Genomic DNA, 13,496 nt, shown 5'->3' with positions numbered 1-13,496 from the left:
CTAATTTCTCCCACATGAGTTGCGCGTGTTGGTATTCTTCGTCCGTGATTCCTTTCTCTCTGAGTCTGCTGTAAAATTCTCTTGGAAGTGGAAGAGCGTCGTCGTTAAATTTAGAACCATCACTAACATATTCGTAAGGATAAACCCCTTTACGTCTAACGAGTTCTATGTCTACGTTGGGAAAACTAGCTCTAGTTATTGTAAATTGATCGTCGGTGAGTTTGTTCGCTAAAGCATCCAGACTTGCAGAGAGAAATCTATACGAATCCAGGAAGCGCATCTCGATGGTATTTTTCGTTCCCGGAATCGACACTTGCTTGCTGAGACTAATGTAGCGTTCTTCATTCTCGGCCAAGACACCTATACGTTTCGGATCGTAGCCAAGATGTCTCACCAGGTGGTGAAAATCATATCCGCTTCCGTTGTGAAAAAATATGGGTATGAATTTAGGTTTCTGGATTTTAAGATTGCATGTGTTGCAAATTCCACCTATGTAGTTTCCGCTGAAATGATCGTGGTGGAATATTTTTTTGTTCTCATCAGTGAAACTTTGATCACATACCGGACACACGTCAGTGGAATTGTAATTTTGAAGTTCATTTCCAGTTAAAGGTGCCATCGGTTTTGATGTAAGCAGTACGCTACCAATTACCTCAACCTCCTCCACCATTTTTTCCAGGAAGTGTTCGATTACATTTGGCCCGCGGTATATATATGCTTCATTTATTTTATCACGTCGCACAACAACATAGCCGAAACTATTAGGTTGATGAAGCTGGTACGGCGTTGTGGAGGAAATTTCAGGATCCGGTTCGCAGTAGGAGAGTGGTTTCAGGAAAGATTCGAAATCTGCGACGATGATTGCGGGATGTTCCGACAATGCCTTGTGCATTTTGAATTCTTCGACTTCGTTCGTTTCGGGCATCAACATTCTAGCCGGTCTGTTGTCGCCGCAATAAATTTTATGTTCGGCAAGTTTATCGATAGCAATTTGACGACTATGAAGATTTTGATGATCACGTCGGTCACGATCGTCGAACGTGGTTAGGCATCTCGGGCAAACTTCGATGCAATGTTCATGCTTGGTTGTTTGGCTTCCTAGTAATCGAGACATTGAACGAATTAGCGTGTAGTGATGAACATCCTCGTTTGAAATTAGAAGAAGATTTATTACACAAGCATCGTCATCGTCGATATCGCTTATCCTGACGGGATGCACGAGATATTTATCTGACGTGAAGGAATATACATTAATAGCGATGCGTTTTCCTGCACGATTTTCGAACTTTGTTATATCCGACAATGTCACCGGGTATTCGATGTCAGACATTACACTTTCAAACTCGGTCTCGTATTGCTTGTAATGATAAATCCGTTCTGGATGATTTGACCAATGAACAGGATGCAGTGCAGCCAATATACACCAAAGGAAACACTTGTTATCGCTGTTCTGTATATTTAACACAGCCCTCTTGTGTTGAATGTTCGGTGGAAGAGGAACGTAGCTGGATGCGCGAAGAGGCGAGAATCGGTTCACGTAAACGGTTAACGTGTGAGGACTTCCACACAGAGACCATCCCGACCCTTTAGCCTCGAAATCGTCATGTTTCTTAACCAGCTCGTTGGAAACTTTATAATAGAAGTTGTCCAAATTTTCGACGTCAGCAAAATAAAGTGTCTGGTTTTTTGTACGATGATAAAAAATACTCGTTGTGCCATCAACTTTCTCGTATTCGGAAAACAGAACAACGTATACTTTTATAGAGTTGTTTTCAAGTTTATCTTTTAAAATATTTAGTACAGATGTTTTCGTTTCATCCAAGAAACTAAGGATGTCACGGCCTGGTTCTGACTTAATTGAAAAATCCTGGAGTTGGTCGTTGAATGCAGATCTAATCGATTTGCGTTCATTGGATAATTTAACTTGTTTGGAAGTGGAAGCTTCCGTTTCTGGATCATCGATTTTTCTTTTCAATGTTCCTTGTCCGGTCGATGGTTTGCAAATTTTGAGGTGTCTACTTAAATTTGGAATGCTGATCATCTTTCCGCATCGAGCACAAGACTTAGAAGGTAAGGAACGATTAATTCTCGAACCTGTTTCGTTACATCTTGCCCTGTGTACCGATAAATTGTTCCTTGAGATTAGCTTCCCACAAGTAACACATTCAGTTTTATCATTTTTACGATTGAAACTGGTGGTGGATGCCATTGCTTTTTCGAAAATCACAGAAATCAAAAAGTCTAGTATATAGCGATACAATTTTCAGGTATGTTATTTTATATAGAATTTCTTGGGTGCGAATACAAAAACTCAGGTTAGGTTAGGTTAGGTTAGGTTAGGTTAGGTTAGGTTAGGTGAATACAATTTTCAAGTGTGTTATTTATATAGAATTTCTTGGGTGCGAATACAAAAACTCAGGTTAGGTTAGGTTAGGTTAGGTTAGGTTAGGTTAGGTGAATACAATTTTCAAGTGTGTTATTTATATAGAATTTCTTGGGTGCGAATACAAAAACTCAGGTTAGGTTAGGTTAGGTTAGGTTAGGTTAGGTTAGGTTAGGTGAATACAATTTTCAAGTGTGTTATTTATATAGAATTTCTTGGGGTGAATACAAAACTCAAAAAATTCAATCTACTGTGAATACAATTTTCAAGTATGTTATTTATATAGAATTTCTCGGGGTGATTACAAAAATCAAAATTCAACTTAACGTGAATATAATTTCCAGGTATGTTATTTTATATAGAATTTCTCGGGGTGATTGCAAAAAAATCAAAATTCAACTTAACGTGAATATAATTTCAAGTATGTTATTTTATTTAGAATTTCTCGGGCTGAATGCAAAACTCAAAATCCGAGACAGCTCAGTTTTAACGTGTTCATATTTTGAAAAAAAATGCAAAATACCCCGACAACGTTTCAGCTACTAGGACCTCATTACCATGAGCTTAATCCTAGTAAGCCACATACACACCTGTTCTTCGTATCGCATATGCTAGTAAGTCAGATGAGATCATGGGAGAATCACATTTCCCCCAATGATCAAACCACAACAAACGTCGCACATCCTAGAAGAAACAGGATCAGGATATTTTATGCTAAATTTACGGCTGCCTGTATGCAGTTATAGGCAAATCATTAAAAGAGCGCTCTAATATACAATGATTTCTCCTACCATATACCCTAACATACAATTTAACATAACAAGTAAAATTTCGATTCGTCTATATATACCCAACAAAACTCAGAAACTGTCATACGCGAGAGCTAATATTTTGCAACAACTATAATTATCCAACACTAGCAACAAGAACAAAAAAAATATATCAATTACTTGTATAATATTAATTAGTAACTTTAGATAATATTAATTATTAGTTTTCAGTTGTAATTAATTTTAAAAAACAATTAATAACATGTTAGGTGATGATAACCAAGTGCAAAAAGCATTGCATTTTTTTTTTACACACAAACAAAGCACCACTTAGTTCACAAAACCTCTAACAGATGGCAGATAGTTACATGGTTCTAGTTAGGATGATGATTTTTGGGTTGTTGGATTGGGGTTGAAGAAGACTATTTGTTGTAGTGACCACAGTATTGTTTTTTTTTGTTTTTTTTTGTGTTTTCTGTTCTCTTACGAGAATTAATATTGGTTGTCATAGAACCCTCCAATTCATGACTTAGGAAAAATCTGTTTGCGGATTCATCATGTACACCTATGTGTGAGAAAAAGTATGAATAGAACCTATGTTCGGAAATCGAAAATAGCGACCGGAAGTGGGGTTATCTTGGAAACGGTAAGACTTAGGAAAAATCTGTTTGGGGATTCATCACGTACACCTATACGTGAGAAAAAATATGAATAGAACCTATGTTCGGAAATCGAAAATGGCGACCGGAAGTGGGGTTATCTTGGAAACAGTAAGACTTAGCAAGAATCTGTTTGCGGATTCATCATGTACGTCTATATGTGAATAAAATGTGAATAGAACCTATGTTCGGAAATCCAAAATGGCGACCGGAAGTGGGGTTATCTTGGAAACGGTAAGACTTAGCAAGAATCTGTTTGCGGATTCATCATGTACGTCTATATGTGAATAAAATGTGAATAGAACCTATGCTCGGAAATCCAAAATGGCGACCGGAAGTGGGGTTATCTTGGAAACGGTAAGACTTAGCAAGAATCTGTTTGCGGATTCATCATGTACGTCTATATGTGAATAAAATGTGAATAGAACCTATGTTCGGAAATCCAAAATGGCGACCGGAAGTGGGGTTATCTTGGAAACAGTAAGACTTAGCAAGAATCTGTTTGCGGATTCATCATTTACCCCTATACGTAAGTAAAATGTGAATTGAACCTATGTTCGGAAATCCAAAATGGCGACCGGAAGTGGGGTTATCTTGGAAACGGTAAGACTTAGGAAAAATCTGTTTTGCGAATTCGACGACTGCAAGATCAAGAACGTTTATCTGAAGAATGGACGCAACGAAGTGTTCCCGCGCGAGAATTACAACCTCGACATGACCAAAGACGATTACCTCAAACTTTACGAAGCTTACACCTCTTACAAACGCGTGACCGAGGGAAACGTCGACATGTACTACACTCCCAGCGAATTCAAAGCACGCAGGCCGATGTTCGTCATCAATACCACAAAAAGGAAGCAGGTGGTGGTCAACGATCGCACCAACATCAAGGTCGTCTGCGAGTTCCACGATGCCTTGCCTGCCGATACTCTATGCAGCGTCATCCTGATCGCAGAGAAGTCCTTCGCGTACGACGTGAAGAACGAGAGGGTGACGGAACAGTTTTAAAAAAATTGCCACATACTAAAAAAAAATCAACATCCAACACATTTTAGGTTATATAAAATTTGTGAAAACATTAAAATACTGAAATATTAAAACAAACAGAGTCCCTTGTAGGTTAGTTCGGTGCGTAAATATAAAAAAAATAATAGGTTAAGTTATATCACTTAGGATCGTAAAAAAATTAAAAAATCCTAAGAAAAAAAAGATAGGTTAAGTTGTATCACGTAAGATCGTGATATACCTACCAAGGATGAGTGGGGAAAAAAATTTTGCAGTGAGAATTGTACTAAAAACATCGCTGAACACTAAAAAGTCGACAAAAGTTGTCAAAATATGTCAAAAAATAATATTAAATTGATAAAACAAAGAAATACCTACAAAGGATGGCGTTGAAACGGCCCAATTACACTACTGCTAGCAGAAGGAAATCTACGGTTTGGCGCGAACTGTGCCAAGTTAGGTTAAACCTTCTGCAGTATAGTACATACAAAGGGTGCGTTCCGAAAGTCTTAACGAAACGAACGCATTCAACGAAAATAACTGGGCTCGTGAATCTGGTGAAACCAGTTATTTTACGGACTTATGGGACACTCTAGGCGAAAGCGGAGGCGCAGCGTTTTGTTTAGAGAAAGTTTCCGCATGGCGTCAGCGGAAGGAATGTCCTTACGGCAAAAATAAACTCCATTATGGCCACTGTTACTCATTTTAATCACATTCTAAGAACGGTCAAGGCATACTTATCTTGTGCTTCATATCGCTATCTGTTAAAATTATAATACATTTTCCGAAGTAGTGCAGTTTGAATCCATCAGCAGACGATTTTCACGGAACAAACCAGCATCCTGGCCCGTGCGTTTGGTGAATCTCGTTCTTGCACGAAACGCACGGAATGCGACTTTTGGGACAGCATAATGAAACGCACGGAAGCACTTATGGAACGGCCAGTTACCATAACTCGTTTAACGCGTTAAACTCGTGCGACTTTCGGAACGGGCCCAAAGACGAACCCGAGACGCAATTGAAAATCGAGACAAGAACGAGAACAAACCCTTCGAGACTTGTTGAGAGAAGATTGAGACGCATAGGCGGAGTTCTGGAGGGGCCAGGGGGGGCAGGTCCCCCAACTTAAAAAAGACTATAAAATAACACATTATTAAGTTCAGTTATTACATTTTTGTTATGAAGCCATACCTCAAATCTTTACGTTTGGCATGATGACATGTGCGGTAATTGCGCCGCAATAGCGGGTCTTAGACGATTTGATTGATGTGTACAGTTTGAAGAAAGAAAATCGTAAAATGACTTTATGTTGAGTCAACAGTTACTGCTGAGGCATCAAAATAACTTTTCAATTTAATTTTTCTAAAATTTCTGAAGCATACTATTGTACCGTAACTTTTTTAAAGTAATACGAGTATTGTATCAATTTAAAATTAATGAAATGCAATAATCGTACTGTTTTGCTTCTTTTAAAACTGACAACCACTATACTAATTAATATTTGTTTACTTAAGCGAGGAAATTTAACATTTTCAAATCCAAAAGGCATAAAACTCAGTGCTTTTAAGTTGTTGTTTTTTTTAATTTCCGGGGAAGGCCTCAGAACCCGTTATAAACTAGGGGATATTCAATACCTGAGGGTTATTTAATATCCCCTAGTATGATATCATATGTTTCTCCCAGAGTCTGTCCCCCCCAAAGCAAAAGATCAAACTCCGCCCATGATTGAGAGCGAGACAGACCTGTGGAAAATCGAGATTAGACCAAGACCGAGACTTCGATCTCGTTCGAGACTTTGGTACGATAATGAAAATTTTCTGTAAACCGAATTTGCTTTGGTATGGGACTTCTTCATACATGTCAAACAGGTATCTGGATATTTAGTTATGTATTTTGTTTATAATAATTGCAAAGCCAATCTATTAGTGGAATTATGAATATGCTGTGTGGATCCCTTTGTCGAGGACTCGTATCGAAACGAGGCGTCAAAGAAAAACGGTTGTTGAGAAAAATAGTTTGTCATAATTTCCATTATACTCGTAGGTCCTACACTCTGAAATTTTGTGCAGTGACCCGTTGCATATGTTGTTTATTCTATTTATTTCGAAAATAAATCGAGACTAGCTCTTCGAGACCGGGGCAACTGTTTACAAATCGAGACGAGAACGATTTACAACTCGAGACGAAACAGTCTTGACTCGATAGCGTTAACGCGCTCGGCTAATGAATGAAACGGCTCTTTTACAATACAAAATATTTCGTACCATTTGAGTATGTGATAAAGGCCTGGAAATAATGTTTGTTTGCCCCGCTTGGGGAGAAAAAAAATTGGGTACGCCCATGCGACCACACGCCTGATGCCATAAGGACAGCTCAACTTGTGCACGTCGACGGAAAAGATAATACGATTTCTTCCTACGGAAGTTTAACTTCCGCTAAATCAAGGTGCGGTGTCTACATGTATCTTCCCTTAGAAGAATGATATGTAGAATGCATGACGAAAACTATTATCCCATTTGCTCATTGTAGGAAATGTGACGCATGCTGTTTTATGTACAAGGGGAAAATGTTATCGTATCGCTGATGCCCCTTAGATGGAAAGTGCATCATTTTTACCACATAAGATAAGAAGCCGCAAACAGCTGCTGTTGCAAAGAAGGTTCAAATATCGTAAACTGACAATTAAAACGTACCTGTTTTGTCTTCCGAGCTGTACTCGCCTCTGATAACATGGATTATGACAGATATCATTCCACAAAATGATCTCCATTGCACTGCGTTCTTCATATTCCTTGCTCATGCTTCCCAACCTTAGTTCCCTCTAACACTTGTTTTCCAACTGAAATCAGCCACAATTTCCGTGAAGCGACGACCTCTATCGTAGCTTCCGCGATACATACCAAGGGCGAGTGTTTCGTCTCAGCTAAGTTTACGAAATACTTCATGATGAAAAAAAACACACGTCAGCTGTGCTTATAAACAAATAGGTTCATGCTTCATCTGTAAACAAACACCAAACTATACTTGTTGAATGCAAATTATTTTCAAAACTTTAGAAACTCTTTGTTTGATTATTTCCTTCTTTGGCTATTTAACGTCAAATTCCTCAATCAGTTAATCGTGATGGTATAATGATTAGCTGAAATAACAAATATAATTGAACACCAATGCCCTGGCTGGGATTCGAACCAAGAATCCTCGTCATATTTTAGTTGTTCAGGCCCGATTTTAAACTATAGGTCAATTACCGATTATTATTCCATCTATGCCCAAGTGTTCGAAATATGTATTCCTTACCACATGACATACGATTGAACTGACTGAATACTGTAGTCCGGTGAAGGTTCTTTTCAGAAACGAATTTACGGCCGGTGATGGCCCTATCTTCAAATAGTCGAATCTCTTGATTGTATATTGTTGATTTTAGGAGTGATCACCTGATTTTAGATAGTCATTTACCCTAACGTTTATTGGCGATTTATTGCTAGTTCTGAACGTCTCCGCAGGAAGGGCTGGCTTTTTTTTAACGCTAAAGACGCAATTGCTTTTACTTTTACTAAACCTTCATTCAATCAACAACGGAAATTCCTCGTGACTGTACCTTCCATATTCATCCTTACCTTGCTATAAGAATATTTACAGCCCTAAAAATGGCCCTTACAAGATGGAAAGAAAATCCTGAATCTTTTTGATAATTTTATCAACATTGAACGGCGCGCGAGAGTAGTGGTATTTTAACTCCCATTCTGAACGTCCAAAACTAACAATAAATATTCAATCAACGTAGATAAATGCACAGTGTCTCTGAGTAACAACAATGCTTCAATGAATACAGTACCGGTTCCATGGCCGAGCGCGAAGAGCCTAGTTTCGATCTCGCCACTAAAGTTCCCAGGTTCGAATCCCTGCCATAGGTGTCGTTCTTTTTCTCTTTGATCAATTTCATCTAATCATCAATCTTTCTCATCGTCACGATAAGCCAAGAAGAGCGACAGAAAAGAGACGCTAAATAACCAAAATGCAAATATAAACTACAAACAAAGAGCTAGCACAGAGGGGAGATAGATAAATCAAAGCTCACCCTCGAGATTGTTAGCAGCTAGTGGTATGTACTCCCTTATTAGCCTTCGAAAACTGAACATGATCATCTTAGTTCAATGTCCTTGATATTTGACAGGTTTGCATCTGGTTCTCTTTGGAAATGGAATGGCAACAAGGTCAGCTGTGTGAAACAATATTACAAACAGCTGTTCGGCTCTAGTTTTTAGAGAATTTGTTCCATTGCTCAGGATATTTTCGTGCAGAGATACGAGGTCCGAAATGCGTACGTTTACATTGGATTCAAACCAATGATGGCGACAGAAAAATAAAGTGAAAGGACAAGCTGAGATGGAATTGGAATATATTCTGCGTGTGTTTGTTTCATACCTAGTAAATACTAGTCGCGTAGAATGGGCATTTCGGGTGGGAACGCCAAGTCCGAAGGTAGGGTTGGCCTTTTTTTCCAAGCTTTCCCTCCAGATAAGCAGCAAGGAATAGGAATCCTTTACGCCGAATCTGCCCGGCGTCCGACCATGAAAGGCATTGAAAAAAATCCTAGAACGAATCTTGTTAGTGGAGCTATGCAAACGGATCGCGAAAAATAGCTATTATAATGCCATGAAGGTCAAACAAATATGAAATTAGTCACGTTTTACTTTATATTTACAGCATTTACGCATTTTTGAAATTATAAATCGGGGAACGCCGGGCGTACTATAACGCTACACCACTGGTAAATACCATGCAAAAAATATGTTTATCCAGCTTTTCTTGGTTGCGTAGGGAGAGGGGTACAGAGGTGGAACAGCAGACTGGATGGGCGTTCACCCCCTCTCCCTCCTGGTGCTGTCTTTGATTCAAACATTCAACTGACAGAAGAAAGTGAACTGTATACAACGACCACAAACAAAAGAAGCCTTAAACATTCATCCCGTCTATCCCTTCACCTTGACCCAAAGTGAAGTATGCTCCACTCTACTCCTCCCCTACCCGTATGAGTGCAATGAACATGACATGCGATATTGCACAATACCATTCAGTTAACCCAGTGGTTCTCAGCCTTTTTCAATCCGGTACCCACGTTGAAGGATATTACACTTCACGGGACCCATAAGCATGGCCGCCGGCAGAATTACTTGTAGGGGTGTGCATCCCGTTTATAATCATATTTTTGCTAACATCGAGTACTTTAAGAAGCTCTCTTTTACGCTTGCTTGAACAAAGTACACATACTTCATGAAACCCGTAGCTATAGAGGGGGACAGGAGTCTGCTTTGCATACGTGAAAAATACAGAACATATTATTCCTACCTGGAATTCTCACTAATCTTTACAATTATATCATGTGTTACTGTAGCAACTTAACAAAGACACTTATTGATTTTGTGATTTATTAAGGTGTATGGAATTCCAAAATGTCGTATCAGGATTTGGGGGGGGGGAATTCCCTTCCAGATTCAGACGTCAGGAAATGATTTCGCAATTTTCAGTATCTAGAACAGTTGTGGCATTTTGAGTAGTCTTATATTAAAGGTGTCTAATGAGTTCGGATGTTTTTCTTGGGTGTGTTACTATGAACTTGGAACTGCTTAAATTTTTGTTTCCCAAGTCTACCTTTTGGTAATAGTGATTCATGTGGTAGAGAGAGGGAGTACATATTTGATTTTTGTTACTTAGCGTTGCTTTTCTGCCACTTCTAGCTAATCGCAACAATGAGTGATGACGTGAAATTGATGAAGAGACTCTCATAAACAGTGCCGCAATCACAGGCGGCATTGTCCCCCCCCCCCCCCACCTTGGAGGGAAGTCCATTCTAGGAGAAGCAAACATTGAAGTACAAAAACTAGACTAGGAGAATCTAAGAATAGCAGAACAATTGGATACTCATGTTGGAATTAGTTTTTACATGTTCCTTGCACTTTATTTCCAGACGGTCAAGGGCACTTGAAGGGGCACATAGGGGGAATTGCCCCCCCCCCACACTCTCGATTTCAAATTTTATATAAATAAAAATTAATTTCGTAAAGTTTTCTTGCTCGATTCACTCGCAATGTCTTCTATTCTTATAGTCCAAGTTCAGAGCCATATCTATGGGGCAGCAGGAGTTGGCCCTGGGAGCCAAACGATCTATATGGAAAAAAAAAATGTTAAAGATAATGCCATGGCGCCCTGTAAAATTATTTGCGACCTATTAAAACAATTTCTTTCTATGAAACTAAAAAAAAGTCATTGATCAATCAAGGGATTCCCATTTCTTTGTCAGGAGTGCTACCTCTATTTGGTGCAAGGTGCATGCATCTTAATCTTAAACCTCAGCTAGAATATCTACAGGGTAGGGTTCTTTGTAGACAACGAAACCAGACAGGATGCCTTCCAATGGAGACGTTTAAACGAATATATTATATAAACAAGGATACATGGAAATCGAATATTTACATGATGAGCTACTTTTCTCTATAATTCTCATCTACAGTCAAGTTTTATCTCAATATGTTTTTTTTATTATTTCTTTTCTTCCATTTGTATATTCTTCTATCTGGATTTCCTTCTTAAGGGACAGATCTGGATCTGGACTTCCTTCTATTTCAGCTTTTTGACGATTTATTAATTCATATATTCTTTTTCCGACTTTTTCCCTTATCCTCCCTTGCGGCTGCGATTGGAAAGCGCCAACACTAGTTGGGTACAACAGAGTGTATACTTGGTGCCAAACGACTGACAGGCACATCCAAGTAGGTGCTACGGCAGATACGCGCAACCAGAAATACTGTGGGTCGTCGACTGGAACGCGCCGCCACTGATGTAAACAAAATTTCCGCTATGGGAATGGTAAATCAATCAAACAGATGCAATATCTGTTCAAAGACACGAACTTGTATCAGTGCTTTGACTTCTTTAATTTTCATATGAACTTACATATGATCACTGATTTGATTTATCGAACATATATATTAATTTATTTCTTTTATATTTATTCCTTGTCTTCTTATAATATATTCTATTGTTTTTCATCTTTCCAATTTGCTTTGTTCTTATTTATAAAGTTATTCACATATATTATGCCAGTGACGTGCGGTGACGGCGACACTTGGGGTAGCAATGAGTGGCGTGCCCAACGGGTCATAATCTCCCCCCCCCCTCTTTTAGGGCCCAGTATTCCGAAAAGAAGAACGTCAAATACAGGAAAAATTGCAAAGTAATGAATGACTACAAAAAATTGTACCCACTTTCGAAAATCAAAAACCATTTGATTTGACTACTGAGCCAGAGATGGCGGGTTTGAATCTCGGCTTGGCAATGGGTGATCTTTGTGTGTCCCTTCATCAATTTTATCGTATCGTCTTTGCGATTAGCCAAAAATGGCGGAAAGCGAAGTAAAATAAACGAAATCAAACAATCAATCAATGAATGATTTGATTTGAATCGCTTTTTTAACACATTGGGTTAATCGCGAAGATGATACGACAAAATTAATGAAGGGACAAACACAAAGAACACCCATGTCCAGGTAAGGGTTCGAACCCGGAACTCCTGGTGTTGTAGCGCGCTGTGTTAACCACTCCCACACGGTTGGTTGATTTGACGCTTTAAGTCCATTTTATACACAGAAAGGCTAATCGGGACTAGACCTATAGTTTAATGTGGGATCCGAACCACTATATACCTCCATCGGGTACAAATCCGGGACGCTTTGCACTCCCCCACGGAGGTCGGCCGACAACAAACATGTGAGGAAGGCGCTAACCATTCGGATACGTTGGTATCGGTAAAGAAAACTGCATTTTTCCTGAGTAGTAATTTTCAATTGAATTTTTGAAATACCATCTTTATTTATGATTAACGTTTGTTTTTTGTTTTTTTTCAAAAATTTTGCATTACTTGATTTCCTTAATTTCCCCATCTCACGATCTCGTTACTGAAGGATCCGGGCTCGAGCCCTGGCCTTTGCATGAGTGTTTCTTTGCAACCACTCTTCACCCGTAATTTAATCAACGTTCATCGTCATGGCAGAAATTAGGTAAAGCGATGGAAGAGAGAAGAAAATACAAATAATTTCCTCCCAGTGCATCTGCAGGGCACTGTGAAATCAGGAGCCTAGAATTCTCTGTTTATGATTGTTCCTCTCGACTTTCCAAGCTCTTAGCTACTTATTCCGATAAAATCTATACAGCTAGAAAAAGCGATGGGTAACAAAACACACCTTGAAACAAACTTTTTTTCTACTTTCTTCAATGATATTCATTTGGCTTTTTGAGTTCTGGGATATAATTATTTTTCAATTCTATTTTTTCATTATTCACTGCAGGCAGAGTACAACACATAGGAACAAGAATGCACGCTCGTCACGAATTCCGGCCTGAATTGTTCTTTGTGTGGTCCCTTCATCAATTTCATCATATCATCACTCATCCTCATTTTCGCGATAAAATGTGGCAGAAAAGCGAAGTAAAATAAATCAAACCAACAATAAGAATTAGAACGCGCGTTCACTTGCCCAAATAAATACATCCGTATTTATGATTGTTTAGATTATCCATTTTTTTATTGGAGGCCAAGAGATTAGTATATTTAAATAAAACACTACTAAAACGAGAGCAAGAAAGAGCGTGAGCAATTATTTGTTATTTAATCGCTTCC

At 38.8% G+C, this 13,496-nt stretch overlaps 1 protein-coding gene across 4 annotated transcripts in view; it reads right to left on the bottom strand.

The window, feature by feature from the left end:
* LOC145991102 (disintegrin and metalloproteinase domain-containing protein 12-like) overlaps positions 1–7,641 on the bottom strand; it is an 83,732-nt gene extending 76,091 nt beyond the window's left edge. For all 4 annotated transcript variants that reach the window (XM_083126843.1, XM_083126842.1, XM_083126841.1 and 1 more), the window contains exon 1: positions 7,511–7,641. In XM_083126843.1, the coding sequence (XP_082982969.1) occupies positions 7,511–7,604 (94 nt within the window). In that variant the 5' untranslated portion in view covers positions 7,605–7,641. The remainder of the gene's footprint in view (positions 1–7,510) is intronic.
* Positions 7,642–13,496: the final 5,855 nt, after the last annotated feature.

This window comes from Lepisma saccharinum, chromosome 8, assembly GCF_977018435.1.
Source record: "Lepisma saccharinum chromosome 8, izLepSacc3.1, whole genome shotgun sequence".
NCBI classification, from domain to species: domain Eukaryota; kingdom Metazoa; phylum Arthropoda; class Insecta; order Zygentoma; family Lepismatidae; genus Lepisma; species Lepisma saccharinum.
This window is presented reverse-complemented; position numbering and strand designations above follow the sequence as displayed.